Source organism: Alosa pseudoharengus, unplaced genomic scaffold, assembly GCF_046254945.1.
Source record: "Alosa pseudoharengus isolate Yale_2024_CS ecotype anadromous, Long Island Sound unplaced genomic scaffold, YU_APseudo_1.1 YU_APseudo_1.1_scf_12, whole genome shotgun sequence".
Lineage (NCBI taxonomy): Eukaryota > Metazoa > Chordata > Actinopteri > Clupeiformes > Clupeidae > Alosa > Alosa pseudoharengus.
The window spans coordinates 38,226,195-38,240,978 of NW_027468587.1; the positions used below are offsets into that span (position 1 = coordinate 38,226,195).

General features: G+C 40.0%; 2 protein-coding genes across 2 annotated transcripts in view; one reads left to right on the forward strand and one right to left on the reverse strand.

Annotated features, from left to right (window-relative positions):
* The window catches only part of LOC143119706 (gamma-aminobutyric acid type B receptor subunit 2-like), a 29,660-nt gene extending 20,906 nt beyond the window's left edge, over positions 1 to 8,754 (forward strand). The window contains exons 16-20 of the mRNA XM_076281321.1: positions 5,934 to 6,158; positions 6,624 to 6,806; positions 7,039 to 7,150; positions 7,262 to 7,334; positions 8,533 to 8,754. Coding sequence (XP_076137436.1) covers positions 5,934 to 6,158; positions 6,624 to 6,806; positions 7,039 to 7,150; positions 7,262 to 7,334; positions 8,533 to 8,659 — 720 coding nt within the window. The 3' untranslated portion in view covers positions 8,660 to 8,754. The remainder of the gene's footprint in view (positions 1 to 5,933; positions 6,159 to 6,623; positions 6,807 to 7,038; positions 7,151 to 7,261; positions 7,335 to 8,532) is intronic.
* Positions 8,755 to 9,687: 933 nt separating this feature from the next.
* Positions 9,688 to 14,784, reverse strand: part of entpd3 (ectonucleoside triphosphate diphosphohydrolase 3) — a 59,142-nt gene continuing 54,045 nt past the window's right edge. The window contains exon 10 of the mRNA XM_076281214.1: positions 9,688 to 14,701. Within this exon, the coding sequence (XP_076137329.1) occupies positions 14,510 to 14,701 (192 nt within the window). The 3' untranslated portion in view covers positions 9,688 to 14,509. The remainder of the gene's footprint in view (positions 14,702 to 14,784) is intronic.

A 14,784-nucleotide genomic window follows, 5' to 3' on the forward strand; every position in this document is an offset into this window, starting at 1 on the left:
TCATTCTCTCTCCTGCCAACAAAAATGTGTTACGTTCCAAGTAGCAGTGCGTAATTCTGCTTCATAAAGCAGAATACAGAATACAAATACATTGGTCATATAAATAGCCAGTTTATGGTCTACAGTGTAGGCTAGAGTTGGTGAGTTATGGTAGGCCAACTTGGAGTGAATATACAGGGGGATTTATTTGGCTCTTAGCCTGGCAGGTGCGCACGTAGACATAGCCTACGGCCGAACACTGCAAGCGCCAATGAATCGTGCTCTCACAACAACCACGTCGTTAACTTAAATAGGCCTACTGTAGGTTAACATCACTCTGAGTTCGCATTCAAGCAAGCAAAACGATGATTTGAATACATCTGTTTCTCTGGAAGGGCAAGGGGTAACAACAGGACAACACAAAGACAGGCCAGAATGCAGGACTAATGTTAATGAGAGTATTACAGTAGCCTAATATGGGATATTCTACGGGAAAATATTAAAACGGCAAGACAGCGGGGAAAAGTTAAAATGATAGGCCTAAACCCAGAAAAAGTTGGCTTGTTAGGTATTTTTCGGTCCCTGTGATTATTTGTGAAATTGTGCAAACGGTCTTTTCAAGTCATTTGAGAAGGAAGGAAGTGTAGCAAGCTCCCAAATTGACGCTCGTCTGAGAAATTGAGTTTTGGATAATGTTCAGCTTCGGCAGCTTTACAATGACTGAGGAAGCCTAGAGACGAGTCCATAGCAACAAGTTCATGTGTTGAATTTGTTATTACCCAGTGTGCTTTGTTGAATGGTCTCAATGTTTTATTGTTTTATTTCATGTGAATACTTACTAGAGGAGTAAATTATTTCAAGTAGGCTAATGCGGTTGCAGGAAGTGTGCATTTAGTTTCCATGCTTATTGTGTTTCCACAACAATGTTAGTGAGTAAATCTACAGAAATGGCCACCATCTTGGTGAAGTGTGATGTGTAAGATCAGAAAGCAGAGGGTGAGTTTAGAACTATTGCTTGCCGCGCACCCAAGCTTACTTAGGTGGGTACGTCGGGTGTGTGGGGATGTGTTTGCTGCGGCTACAGAGAGTTAAAGCTAGTCCCTTGGTTTGATAACGCTTCAAACACGTCTTAAGAGACTGCTTTAATGGAGGAGAGGAGAGAACGTTGTGCAACTGCATAGACTGTAATTCATACGCGCGTCTCCAGCAAGAGGATGTGCCCGGACCCCAAACTTCAACTTCGCGTGGTAACGTTGCCCGACGTTCAACGGATCTGGTGAGATCTATCTCGTTTGAGTATTTTTTGGCGTGGTATACCACTGAATCAGCGCTTGACCTTTTGCCTTTTTTGTTGTGGATTATTTATTTTTCGCTGCGTTCCAACAGTGGATTATTTGCGCAGCCTACCTGTTTCCTGGTTGGAATATAAAGACTGTAGCGCGATCCTGGGAAAGACCTGAAGTTTTCCTTTAGTTTGGACTTTTAGTTTAATTTTGTGGACTGAGACAAAGGGGGGTGATTCAAGTATTGTGTGGGTGCACGGAATAATTGGTGCATTGATAAATATACCGCGCTACGCGCGTCATTCAAATGAACTGTTTGGTGCGTCTTTTCTTGTTTGTGTTCAGCGCCGTCTGACATTTGTTTGTTGCTGTGTGCTTTATGAACGGCCTTACACATGCTGTTATGCATATATGTTTAGCTAAGAAGGAAAAAGCATTTGTGACAGTATTGAAGTGTTTTGTCATTGTCGATTACTACATTCATTCCCAACCCAGATAGCAAAGGGGAGTTGAGGGGCGTTGAATCCACGTTTGTTTGAAGCGGCGGAGGTTGATTCAACGTGGATTCAACGCCCCTGTGCTATCAGGGAAGAACCCCTTGTGCGTTTACAGTAACACAGCTGTTTAAAAAGAACGTTAAAGGGCTGATTGTTACAGCATGATCACTCTCACCAATTTACAGAACTCTATGCCCAACACTCTAGCGCCACCAATGGGTCGAACCTGGATTGCATTCACGCATGTGACCATTGAACGGTGCGTCCGATTTTCACATATCAGGCACAGTTGGAATCCCTGGACCGACCTAAGTTCAATGACCCCTATTACGTCACATTTCGCCATATTGGACATCCGCCATATTGGATTTAGTCCAAACTCTACGAAAAGTTTCAGCGGTCACAAATTTCATCCGATTTTCACGGAACTTGGCGGAGATGATCTTCTGCCCGAGCCGCACAAAAGATACTTGTCAGATTTTTCAATTTCATTTTTGTTTGCCCGTGACAGCCAATCAAATATGGCGATGAAGCCGCCGAACAGGAAGTGGACAAACATCTAGGTGACGATTTGCGTTAACATAACAAAACTCGATACCATTACTCAGGACACTGTCCCAAATCACTCACAGCAATTTTTATGCATATACATCGAACACTCTAGCGCCACCACCAGTTCAATGCTGGACATGTGTTCAGGTGCGTGATTCTTGACTCTTTTGTCTGATTTTCACAATTGAGGTAGCGTCTGAATCCTTGGACCATCCCGAGTTCATCGACCCCTATCCCGTCACTTTCCGCCATATTGGACCTCCGCCATATTGGATTTAGTCCAAACTCTACGAAAAGTTTCAGCGGTTACAAATTTCATCTGATTTTCACAGAACTTGGCAGAGATGATCTTCAGACCGAGCCGCACAAACAATATTTGTCAGATTTTTTGAATTTCAAGTTTATTTGCCCGTGACCGCTAATCACACATGGCGACGATGCCGCCTAACAGGAAGTGGGCTAACATCTCGGCTACGCTTTAATGTATGAAGTCCAAACTTGGTACAGGGACTTGGTATCTGATTGTGAGGACGCACTAGGAAATTGGCATCATGTGGCCTCTATAGGGGGCGCTGTAATACAGGAAGTGAGCTTGTATCTCAGCAATGCTTTGGTGTACAAAGTCCAAACTTGGTATAAGGACCTGTTACCTGATTATGATGACGCACTAGGGAATTGGAATCATTTGGCCTCTATAGGGGGCACTTCAATACAGGAAGTGAGCTCCTATCTTAGCAGCGCTTTGATGTATGAAGTCCAAACTTGGTACAGAGACTTGGAACCTGATTGTGAGGACACAGTAGGAAATTGGCATCATTTGGCCTTTATAGGGGGCGCTGTAATACAGAAAGTGGGCTCATATCTCAGCAACGCTTCATTGTATGAAGTCCAAACTTGATACATGGACATATTAGCTGATTGTGAGGACATGCAAGGAAAGTGGTCTCATTTGGCCTCTAGGGGTGCTGTCATAAAGAAAGTGAGCTCACATCTCAGCAACACTTTGGTGTATGAAGTCCAAACTTGGTAGAGGGACATTGTAGCTGATTTTGAGAATACACAAGGACGTTGGTGTAATTTGGCTTCTTGCTGTGAGTGCTTGCTCATGCCATGGCAATGCCATTCCTGCTATAGCGCACTGCTTGGCCCCCACATTGCTGCTTGCAGCTATATTTACACTTATGTTACTGTTAAACGTAGGCCTAACTGGTATCATTACAAACATTATTCTGTGTCCTAAAAACTGTCATTTTATGGCATTGTGTCATGTAAGGTCGTTGCAAAATGTAGAGAAATGTGTGAGGTGGGCAGGAGGATTAGTGTTATCGCAGGCTTTATATAAAATTCTTTAACAGAAGGCCTGCCTCGAATGCAGGCTTGCCCAAAATAAAGGCCTGTGGTTTGCGCAGCCTACAGTAAGTAGGTTAAATAACAGACCCGCCACAATGTGCGGTATGATGATTTTTTGGTGCCCTACGCGCACGGCATGTTCTTAAATAACAATGATCATCATAGCCCAATATTCGACCATTATTTTGTGTAAATGGGCTATGCATTGGGTTAGACACCAGGAGCCATATTCACAAAGCCTTTTATCTTACCACTAGGCTACTCCTAAATAGCAATAAAATATTTTAGCTAGGATTTTCTCTTATTAAGTTATTCATAAAGCCTTTCAGACCTACTCTTAGTAAGGAAAAATGACAACTCCTGAACAGATTCTGGAGTGGAGCGCTTTAGAATCTTTGACTAAGAGTGAGTGAGTCTTCGTTGCTATGGATGACGTTATTACTCATGCTTGACTGAAGTGACCACCTTGATTGGCTGATGATTATAACGCGGGAATGATTCCAAACACCTCCCTTACGATGATGAGTGGCAGGTGACAGGTCTCAGAATGCGTGCGCTACACAAGGACGGAAGATGATGAATAACTGAATAAAAAGGCCTAGCCTAAATTAATCAAGAGTAAGGCAAAACAAATAGCCTAGTAGCCTAATGAAACATACGGATTCATGTAGTATCTTTGTAACATTATTAAATTAATCTGTTACTATGCCTATGCCTGCAAAAGAGAACATTTTAATTTGATTCACAATAATGTTACATTTAATTTACATGTTGACAATGAGTAGCCTAGTTTTGGTTGTTGTTGGTGGCGTTATTGCATGTTAGTTATGCCTACAATGCAAAATTGCTTCCACACGATTGGAAGCTCCTGTAGCCGCATAGGATTTCAAAACATGGCGAAATGCCACAAAACCAGTTTGTGAATAGCTCTGTGAGTTAGGAGTCCTCTCGACTTCTTATAAGCTGTCACAGAGGTGGGAAGGTGTGATTTGTTGGTGGCAGGGCCGGATTAACTGGACACAAATGTCTGATGGCCCCCCCTGCCCCCCAGCCAACGTGAATCAGGCGGTCAGTTAATAGACCTATATCGTGAAGTCTTGCCATCTAAGGCACGAGCGCATCTGTGAGGCCAAGCCTCACCAAGTAGCCCGTTTGTTTACAACTAACATTACATTTAATTAAACTGCTTATAGGCTATGCCGAAATAGTTAGGTAATAGGTGAATTAGGAAATGTTCTCAAAGTAGCCTTATGGCTGAAAGCTGCTTGGGATCCCCCCCCCCCCTGTCAAGCAATATAACCATACAAACGCGCGGCCTGCACTCATTGTTTAAAAAGAAGTAATTTCCGCTTTGTCGGAACTGAAGAGCTGTGGACAGCACGGCAGGGCATGCCCAATGAAAATAAATAAACACAACACAACACAGACCCCGCTTCTCTCGCGTCAGTCACTGAAATGAACGCAACACAGACCCGCTTCTCTCGCGACAGTCACTGACAGTAGCCTAGAATAAATGCATGGGGAAAAACACTTCCCCATCACAAAGACATTGTAAAACACTGAAAGTTAATACTTTGTCACTAGCAACATACATCTGTCCTTTGTCGAATACAGTTGCATGTATAGCTCTGAACAAAACCGTTCAAGAGTTATTTAAGTATAAGTATATATACTCTTTTGATTACAGGAAGGCATTTGGCTGAGCAACGGTGGTTAATAGGCCTACGCTCTATATTTTGTCCAAATGTCTATCATCGTTGCACTCGGAGAAAACAGGAATGTTTCATTTGACCTGCGTTTCTTCTACAGCTGCAAACGGGATTCACTCGCCGTTAACCAAATATTTCTTTATTAGGGCAGGGCAGGCATATTTCTGGCTATTAAATTATTTCTAAACCAGTCTGCTAAAGTCTGTAGTGAAGTCTGTGTAGGGTTTTCCAGGCTCCATTTCTTTTTACGAGACACCCTGCTCACAAGAGACATCTGCCGGTTGTTTGGGTTGTTGCAGCGTCGTTGCAGCGTCACTGGAAAAATACAAATTTAAGTCGCGTGATACCGCCTGATCCCGCACGCGGACCGCGAGGGAAGCTGGCCAAATCGAAGCAATGCCCACTATTTGGTGATTTATCACCATGTATAGAAATAAGAAAGAGAAAAAAAATGCCCTTAAAGAATTTCAACAATTGGATAAAATTCTCTTAATGTAGCTACAACATGATATTTGAAGACACAGTGGATGGGTAACTTATACAAAGGCTATTCCTTTGCACAGGTCTTTTGCTGTTTCCTGTCCTGGGAGACCCGGCATGTAAGCATTCCAGTCCTGAATGACAGCCAATACATTGGATGGAGTGTATACAATGTGGCCGTTATGTGTATGATTGGTGCAATTGCCTCCGTCCTGACAAGAGAGCTGCCCAATGTGCAGTTCTGTATCATCTCACTGGTCATCATCATCTCCACCACTGGGACACTACTTCTGCTTTTCATCCCAAAGGTCATTTGGACTTCAAATATTTTTCAGCTAATTGATTGTTATTTATTTCCATGTGTTTTAAAAACCTATGGTACAAAATAAGTCAGTTATTTTTTGAGCCTTGCCATTGTAAGTCATGTTACATTGGCTACTGTCTGTCCTCACTGATGGCCGATGAATATCAAGAGGCTCAGTCAACAAAGGAGATTGTAGCTGTCATCTGGGGGAGAGGATAAGTAGAGTGTCATCCACATGATAAGTTAGTGTATACAAAAGAGAAAGTGTCAAATCTATCCTTTACCAAGCTCTGTTGAACTCTTGTGGCAGGATGGAGATGTTTAGACATTTGTTCCTGCTGAGACACATTCAATATTCATCCTGAGAGACATGATTCAAGCCAAACCTAACTATATTACATACTGAAAGTGTGATTTTGGCATACTTATTTTTTACAAGTTTTCAAAGAGATCTTCCTCTCTCTCATAGCTCATCCTACTTAAAGCTCCTTCTAAGTTTGCCATTCAATCTCATCAGTTTAAATTCAGCCAGACAATGGTGAGGAAGGATCAATGGAGATCTAGCTCCATCTCCAGTGCTGGACAAAACAAGACATTCTGGGTGGAGGACAATCAGAATTACAATGAGCTGCTCAGGAGACGTGTTGTAGAGGTAAATAAAACAAATACATAGACTGTTTTAGAAAACAAATGAAACCACTGTTGAGCTAACAAGATACATTTTCACCAAAAGAGGCATAACAGTTCTTAGAACCTGTTTAGAAAATGATACTAATGATACTTACATTAGGTGGCAAGGTTGAATGCCCTGTTGTTCCACATACAGTAGATGGTATGTTGTGTAGGTCATATAAATACATTGCATTACTCTGATTTTTTATCAGCTTGATAGGGAGCTTGAGGAGATCAACATGCAATTAGATGACATACCAGTTTCTCACAACTTTCCGGAACGCTGCTCAGAATATGTTGTCATCACCCATGCAGATATATCAGGTAAATGCAAACACTGCTATGATATACTGTGTAACATTAGAGCTATATCATTTTCTTTACATTTCCATGGCACCATTTTCTGGTGAACTGGAAAAATATTTTCATTCAAAGAAAAATGCTGTACCCTTCCTGAAGATTCCAGGACAGATGATGATCTGCTGAGAGACATTAACTCACCAGAACGGTAATTGTAATATTGCTGTCCTTTTTTTATTGTATGACATGACATTGTTAGTTTTAAGCTAAAGTTTGACAAAGTGCTAGCCTTGCTCCACTCACCTGTAGCTCAGTTCATTTTCTCACAGAGATAGACAGTTTGGAAACAGTAATTTTCCCTCAGCCAACAGGATGGTGAAACAATCAGCGACCAGAGGGGATGACGTTAGTTTCAAAATAGAAAGTGGCAGTTGTAGAGCTAGATGAGGCAATAAAATGGTAATTGCAATGCCAGAAAACATCAAAGAATATCAATGTTTATTATCAATTTGCAAAAGTGGCAAAGTACATACTAAGGTTAGCAATCCTTTATAAATGCAATTGGTTAGGCTGGTCTAATGATTTTAAAGTTAACACAAAAGTCTACGCCCATTACAGTAGGATGCTACTGTAACGGAGGCGAACTGAGCTAGCGTGCTAGTTGCCCGTGTAAATCCTCATACCCCTAACCTTAAGAACGCTTCTAACCGCTGAGTTGGGAGCCTGGGCTTTTAGCTCAGTGGTTAGAGCATTCAACTCCCATGCCGGTGTGTGTCGAGGTGGCGGGTTCGAGGGCCATGAGCGGCGGACGAATTACGACCTCTGTTACACTACAATTGGAAACATTCTCCAATGGAATGTTCTTAGACCCTATTCACAAAGTGAAATGATTTGGTGAATCCAGACTAATCAAGAGTAGGCCTAGTGTAGATCCTTTCATCTATAACAACGGTTCCCAAACTTTTTTCCCCGCGTACCACCACCTACATCCTGACTCGGCTCGCGTACCCCCACCATCTGACACAGAAAAATGTAACACATTCTATTGACGCATTCCAGGCGTCATGTTTAATTAGCTGCCCTACATGACAAGAAATAACAAAATCAAAATGTGCAACTGGTCTATGAGCTCTCACACTAAAAAAACAACGTGGAGACCAACATTATGAAACATAAAGAACAAAGAGAACATAGGTTTAAGATTTTAAAAAAAAAATGTAATACCTTTCCGACATTGCCCTTTTTATCTCGTGTACCCCCTAGTGGAAGCTTGCATACCACCGGTGGTACATGTGCCACAGTTTGGGAATCCCTGATCTATAAGATCCACTGTCATAATACTCTTCAAATGCAAAATAAAAAGATTTGTCTATCTGTTCCAAAAGTTCTGTAATTCTGTCCAACAGCATCCAGCGGAGGCTATCTGTGCAGCTGCCCATCCTTCACCATGCTTACCTCCCGTCTATTGGAGGAGTGAATGCCAGCCTTGCCAGTCCTAGTACACCACTGGACAGTCCTGCACCCAGTCCCTAACACAGATCAGAAGCATCGATCATTACGGGCAGCTTTGATGCAACACCACTTCAATGATCAACCCCCCCCCCCCACACACACACACACACACACAAACCCATATGCAAACAAGCCTATTGCTATTTTGCTTATCTGCTATTTTGTTGATCTGTACAGTTTATACAGAGATCTTACAATTAAGACCTCTTGCCTTAAGTGATGACAATTATTTCTAAATATGTTATGTAAATACAGTATGTCCAGTATGTTTTTCTACATGTTGTTACTTACTAATAGTGACATTAAGCTGTTGCCATAATTGTTTTCCAACATTTTATTCATCTACCTCTGACCACACCTATTTGTCTGTGGTATTTACGTATCATCCTACTATTACAAAAATAATAAAGACCAGTCTAGAAGGCAAAGTCCTCCAGGTTGATCTAGAAACATACAGAAACATACATAGGTGAAACACATATTATCCAAAAACCTCATTTACACAAGAAACCTGCAGAAAAAGTAATGGATCTCTTCTGTGCTCACACAAAGGCATTTGATATAGATATGGTGGTTGATATGCTAAATAAAGTGGTTGCTATGCTGGTTGCTAGGGTAATCATGTTGGTTGACAATATAGAAGTGGTTGTTAGGCTGTTGCTAGGGGTAACAGACTAGGTGCACAAAACAATTTTAACACATGCATAAATCCTTTATCGTAACATGCTGATTCCCTAGTGCCACACCCAAATGGGTCCGTGTAGACAGTAATTACATTAACAATAGCGGCAGGTTCAAACACACCTAACTCCACTGGAAATAAACCAGCTCACATAGAGCGTTTCGTGCACATAGTCTATTGAGATGGTTGCTAGGGTGTTGCTAGAGTAGATATGGCGGTTGCTATGCTAAATGAAACAGTTGCTGTGTTGGTTGCTTTGGGTAATAATGTTCATTGGTTGTTACTAGAATAATCGAGATGGTTGCTAGGGTGTTGCTAAAGTACATCCTTTAAAGGAAAATTCCAGTATTTAGCACTTTGAGTCCCTTTTCTGGTTTGTTTTGAATGAACTAGAGTGGTGGACACCGAAATTTTGACGATTGGTCCTGTCTCTACTTTTCTGACTCGTTTTGAATCGCCTTTGACTACTCTGAGTGGCTGCCAACAGGCATACTGTTGTAGGCTACTCAAACATGTCCTAAAACAACCCTTAACGTTCGTTTTCAAAACTGTGCAACTCACCGAGTGGTTAGTGGTGTTCGTTGATGTTCCAAAACAAGTAGCGTAGCGAAATACAGTTTCTGTCGTGTTTTATTTGGCATTTTGTAAAATCCCATTGATTTCTGTTGGAAGACTCATTGCACGTTGATATTACAGTATGCCTGTTGGTAGCCACTCAGAGTAGTCAAAGGCGATTCAAAACGAGTCAGAAAAGTCGAGACAGGACCAATCGTCAAAATTTCGGTGTCCACCACTCTAGTTCATCCAAAACAAACCAGAAAAGGGACTCAAAGTGCTAAATACCGGAATTTTCCTTTAAGTTCCTCCACTTGGCCATATTGCAATGCATTTTGGGCACTTATTGGGCAACTATTTCGGGCAGAACTGCACGTGGGCAAGGCTTCATGACACATTAACCTGGCTCCAGCTGCGAGATCACAACACATGATTGGCACGATGTATTCACAATAGGGCTGTCAATCGATTAAAAAAAAGAATCTAATTAATTACATACTCTGTGATTAATTAATCTAAATTAATCGCATATATAATTTTTGCTGTGAAAGTATTTTAAATATGTAAATTCAAATGAATCATTGAATAATCAGCATTACGCTACCTTAGAATAATAAGGTTCTATCTGCGTTTTGAGTAGTTCTGAGATATTGAGCTTCAAAGTTTTAGAATTCCATAGAGTTACATGGTAAATGGAACAAGTTCTTTTTGATATAAAGTCCAAATATGTACACAACTTTAAGAAACACCTCATCTGAACTTAAGAAACTTTCAAAGAATAAAAATATGTAAATAACTCCATTTTGACAAAAATGTCAGATAGAACCTTATTATTCTAAGGTAGCGATTAGTGACATTAAAGTTCAAAGACTCTTTTATTATTATTTTCACTGTTCAAATAATTGCCATAATAATCTATGATATGACCTAATATGCTGAGGAAATAAATTCAAAATTCAAGAAGTTTTTTTTTCATATACAAGTGAAAAAACACTCCCCTCAATGTCAACACTTATTTCTTTGCATTGATGTGCAATTATAGAGTTGATAAACTCCAGTGATATGCAAATTCCTTGCTGCAGACATTTCAGAGGACTATTTTCAACACTTTATCACCATCAGGCCGTTTTTTAAAAGTAAATATTCCAATCAATGATCCAGGCAGCACATTTTCTTCTCTCTCCTTCATTTTACAGTCTAATTTTTACTGACTAGAACGGCTCGGGGTCAAAGGTCATACGGAATCGATACATCTGCACTAATTTTTTTAATCAGTTATTTTTTCTCAAATTAATTAATCAAAATTAATCAGTTATTTTGACAGCCCTAATTCACAACATACCACATGATTGGCACGATGTATTCACATGTCAGCGGAAAGGGCAGAATATGTGTAGACGACTGCCATGTTTGCGTTACAAACTAACCCCATACATTTCTATGGGAGATTCTTTGAGTGCTGTGTCTCCTCATTAGAAAGTCTCTGGGTAGATATGGTGGTTGCTACTGTTACATTCATGACACTTAGGCTACAGTTACAACGATAGGCTACTGCACTTTATAATGGCTGTGTCAGGTTGTAACAAAGGTAGGCTACATGTTGCCGTTAAGTTAAATTTCAACTTTCATGGAGTAAACATGTACGACTCCTTTCTGGCCAAATTTCACAGTCCGTCTTTATGTAAATTGAGTTTGAACGGAGAGAATAGAAAAGTGTTACCATAGAGGGTGGAAGCGGAGTAATCAAGGATCTTTGGTGTTACGATTGTGCCTGTGTTCCAGTTAGCTGGTGAGCAGGTTAACTGGTGATATTTGCATAAAATCAGTGAATATTCAACAAGACCCTGCCTACTTCATAAGAGCGTTCTGCTCTGCCTCCCCCCCTGGAGTGGAGTTTAAAGTCTCAAACACAACGAACTAATAACTTTTATGCATGCGCGAACCTATAGCCTACCGGTAGATATGGCTGTGTAGCCTAGTCTGTGCCATAACATTTATTCCTGCAGGCTGCCCGTTTTGGCTGTCATACTTTTAAATGGCTTCGCAAGAAGTAGGCCTACATACGGTAGACCATAACTTGTACTACTGTCATCTTCTTTAAGAACTTTTCCCAATATTTCCCATATCGCTTAGGGGGTAGGGGGACCCCAAGATCAAATCTTCCATTTTGCTGCTTCACAAAATTCTTGAATTTTTTACAAGTAAGCTTATGAGAACCAAAAATGATCTGCCACTAGCACCTATATGATGTAGACAGTGACAGAGTTTGGTATGGTAATAATAATGTCAGAAAACAACTTATATACACAATTACAACATTTATTTGTATTTATTTTTATGTACATTTTCCAAGCAGTAAACAAAGTGGTTTTACTTTTTTATATACTTTATCGTATTGATCAGGCCTGTGTTGTGTGCACATCACTTGGTCATTTTCAGCTTTATTGTAAATTATTTCATTTTGTTTTTTGCATCTTTTTGCATTTTAAATCAATGGTTTTTAAATTATTTTTGTAATATAACTTTTCTGTTTTATGTTTTTATATTTTCTAATTGATTTGCCGATGTAAAGCACTTTTACCCACTGCTTGTACAGTGCTATATGAATACAATACAGTTCATCCTAACCTCTTTCAGCCTTGGGATCACAGGGATAGGCAGGCTAGTTCTACAGCAATGTCAATACCAAATATTCTTTATCAACAGTCTCTATAAGTGTAGGCTACTCTTGTTGAGGCTTAGTGTCACACGCACACAACCCATGTTGCTGCATCTGTTTACATTATTATTATGTTACATTTATTATGTAACGTGTTCTCTGTCATGTCCCTGTTGATGTATGTCTATTACTGGGTTATGTTTTGATGAGTCCAAGACAAATTTCCCCATGGAGACATTAAAGTATATTCTGTTCTATTCTATTCTCAAAAGTGGTGGTCTGGTATCTGGACTTTAGCTCACATTTTCAGTTCTTACCATTTGATTATCATACAAGATAATTCATCATACTTGTATTTCAAAACATAATTGGTCAAAAATTTTTTGCAAAACCATAGATAACGAAGCTCAAGGATAAATGTGCATCCTCTTTATTTTGAACTGTCATCATCTCATCACAAAGGTAGAATAGTATTACATTTCCCCAATACAAGAGGAAAAGGACCAACTTAATATCAGAAGACCTTCATAATGTACTGTATTAAAGGTACAGTCAGGGATTTTCGTCACGTTGCATTAGTGCTATAAAAAAAGCAATTTGAGCGACGTTCAGTGCATAGCAACATTGTAGCATATATGACCGAGGTGGCTTTTAGCTCAGTTACAAGGCAGAAGGCTAAGTAATAAAACAGCAATTTTACAAAGCTAAGGTTCAACAGAAACCTGGGTTATGTTATGCCTGCTTGACAACGAGAGAGATGGAACTAACAACAGTTCCCAATTCCCTTTGCGTGACAGTGTCTGGTAAAGGCACACACCGGAACATGATCTTTTAAAATGTACCTGGGTGACTGCAAACATTTTGGGTGGATGGAACACCTCATGTTCAAATCTGGGAGAATCTGGCATTAGATTGTGTATATGTTTTTATAGTAAAGTAGGCTTATACGGAAATATATCATGCTTGGGCTAATATTTACAGAAAGGAATTTCATCAATGTCAACTGGCGTATTATATGACTGTTTAGAATGCTGCAGAAAGTTTCCTTGACATAAATGGACATTCAAGGTTCTGATAATTCCATATAATTACCACTGTCAATGGCAACAGGTTTTGTGCTTCTGATTCATGTCACTCCGCATGCAGTCTGTTCACTTATCACAACGAAATTTCATTGAGAATGAAAGTCAGCAAGATTGTTGCTATTCAACATCTAAAACTTTGAAGTTAAAACTATTTAGTTCTCAGCAGAAGCCACGAAAAGATACATTGTGTGAAGTTTATTTTCTCGTTTTTGAAGGGATCAGTAGCCTATAATAAGTGGGATAATGTATTACCTGCTGGTCAATCACAGAAAATAAGTTCATTTTCACACCATTTCACGCCAGGGTCCTGTTTGTCCTGTTTTCTTGGACTTATTTTCCAATATTGACCAGTGGACAATATGTTATCCCTTACATGTTATCTGGTAGCTCTGTTGTAATTTTGTAGTCAACATGCAGACTAATGTTGGTCAATGACATTTTTGGACCATGGTAATCGTCTTCCCATTCATATCAAATTGGTGTTCAAATGTCATTATCTTCATCTAAAAACAAATCAAGCTCTGTAACTATGGACAGGGTTCCCACGGTCATGCAAAACCTGGAAAAGTCATGGAATTGTTAAATCCCATTTTCCAGACCAGGAGAAATCAAATCAAAGTTTTGGAAAAATCATGAAATTTCATTTTACCAGGGACATGGGTAGGAGATGGTGTACAGTACATGCCACGGAATTCAATCACTTTTTCATGGAAATGGAAAAGTGGAGGAGAAAACAGAGAAAGCAATGTTTTTCCCAATGTCGTTGTTTAAGTGACATGTTATAATTAGCCTGTGGTTTAAAGTAAGCAGTCATACTTGCATACTTGGAAGTCATGAAGGTTTTGAACTTTTGTCAGTGAAAATGGATGGGAACCCTGTATACAGAAAAATTAGTAGCAGGTTCTAATGAGAAGGATGATGAGAAACACAAGAGCTATAATTGTCAGAGCTGAGAAAAGGAAGAGGATGCCAGCAAAGAGGGTGTTTTCCATTGGCAAATGCATATGTTTAGCCTCTGCTGGGATCATGTTGGAAAGGGTTAGCATGTAGCCCAGTGTCCAGGCAATACTTGTGTTCTTCACCTGTAACAATGTATACAATAATTAGTTACAAGATGATACTATGTGGAGAAAACAGTCAAATTACTAAGTAAAATTCACAAATT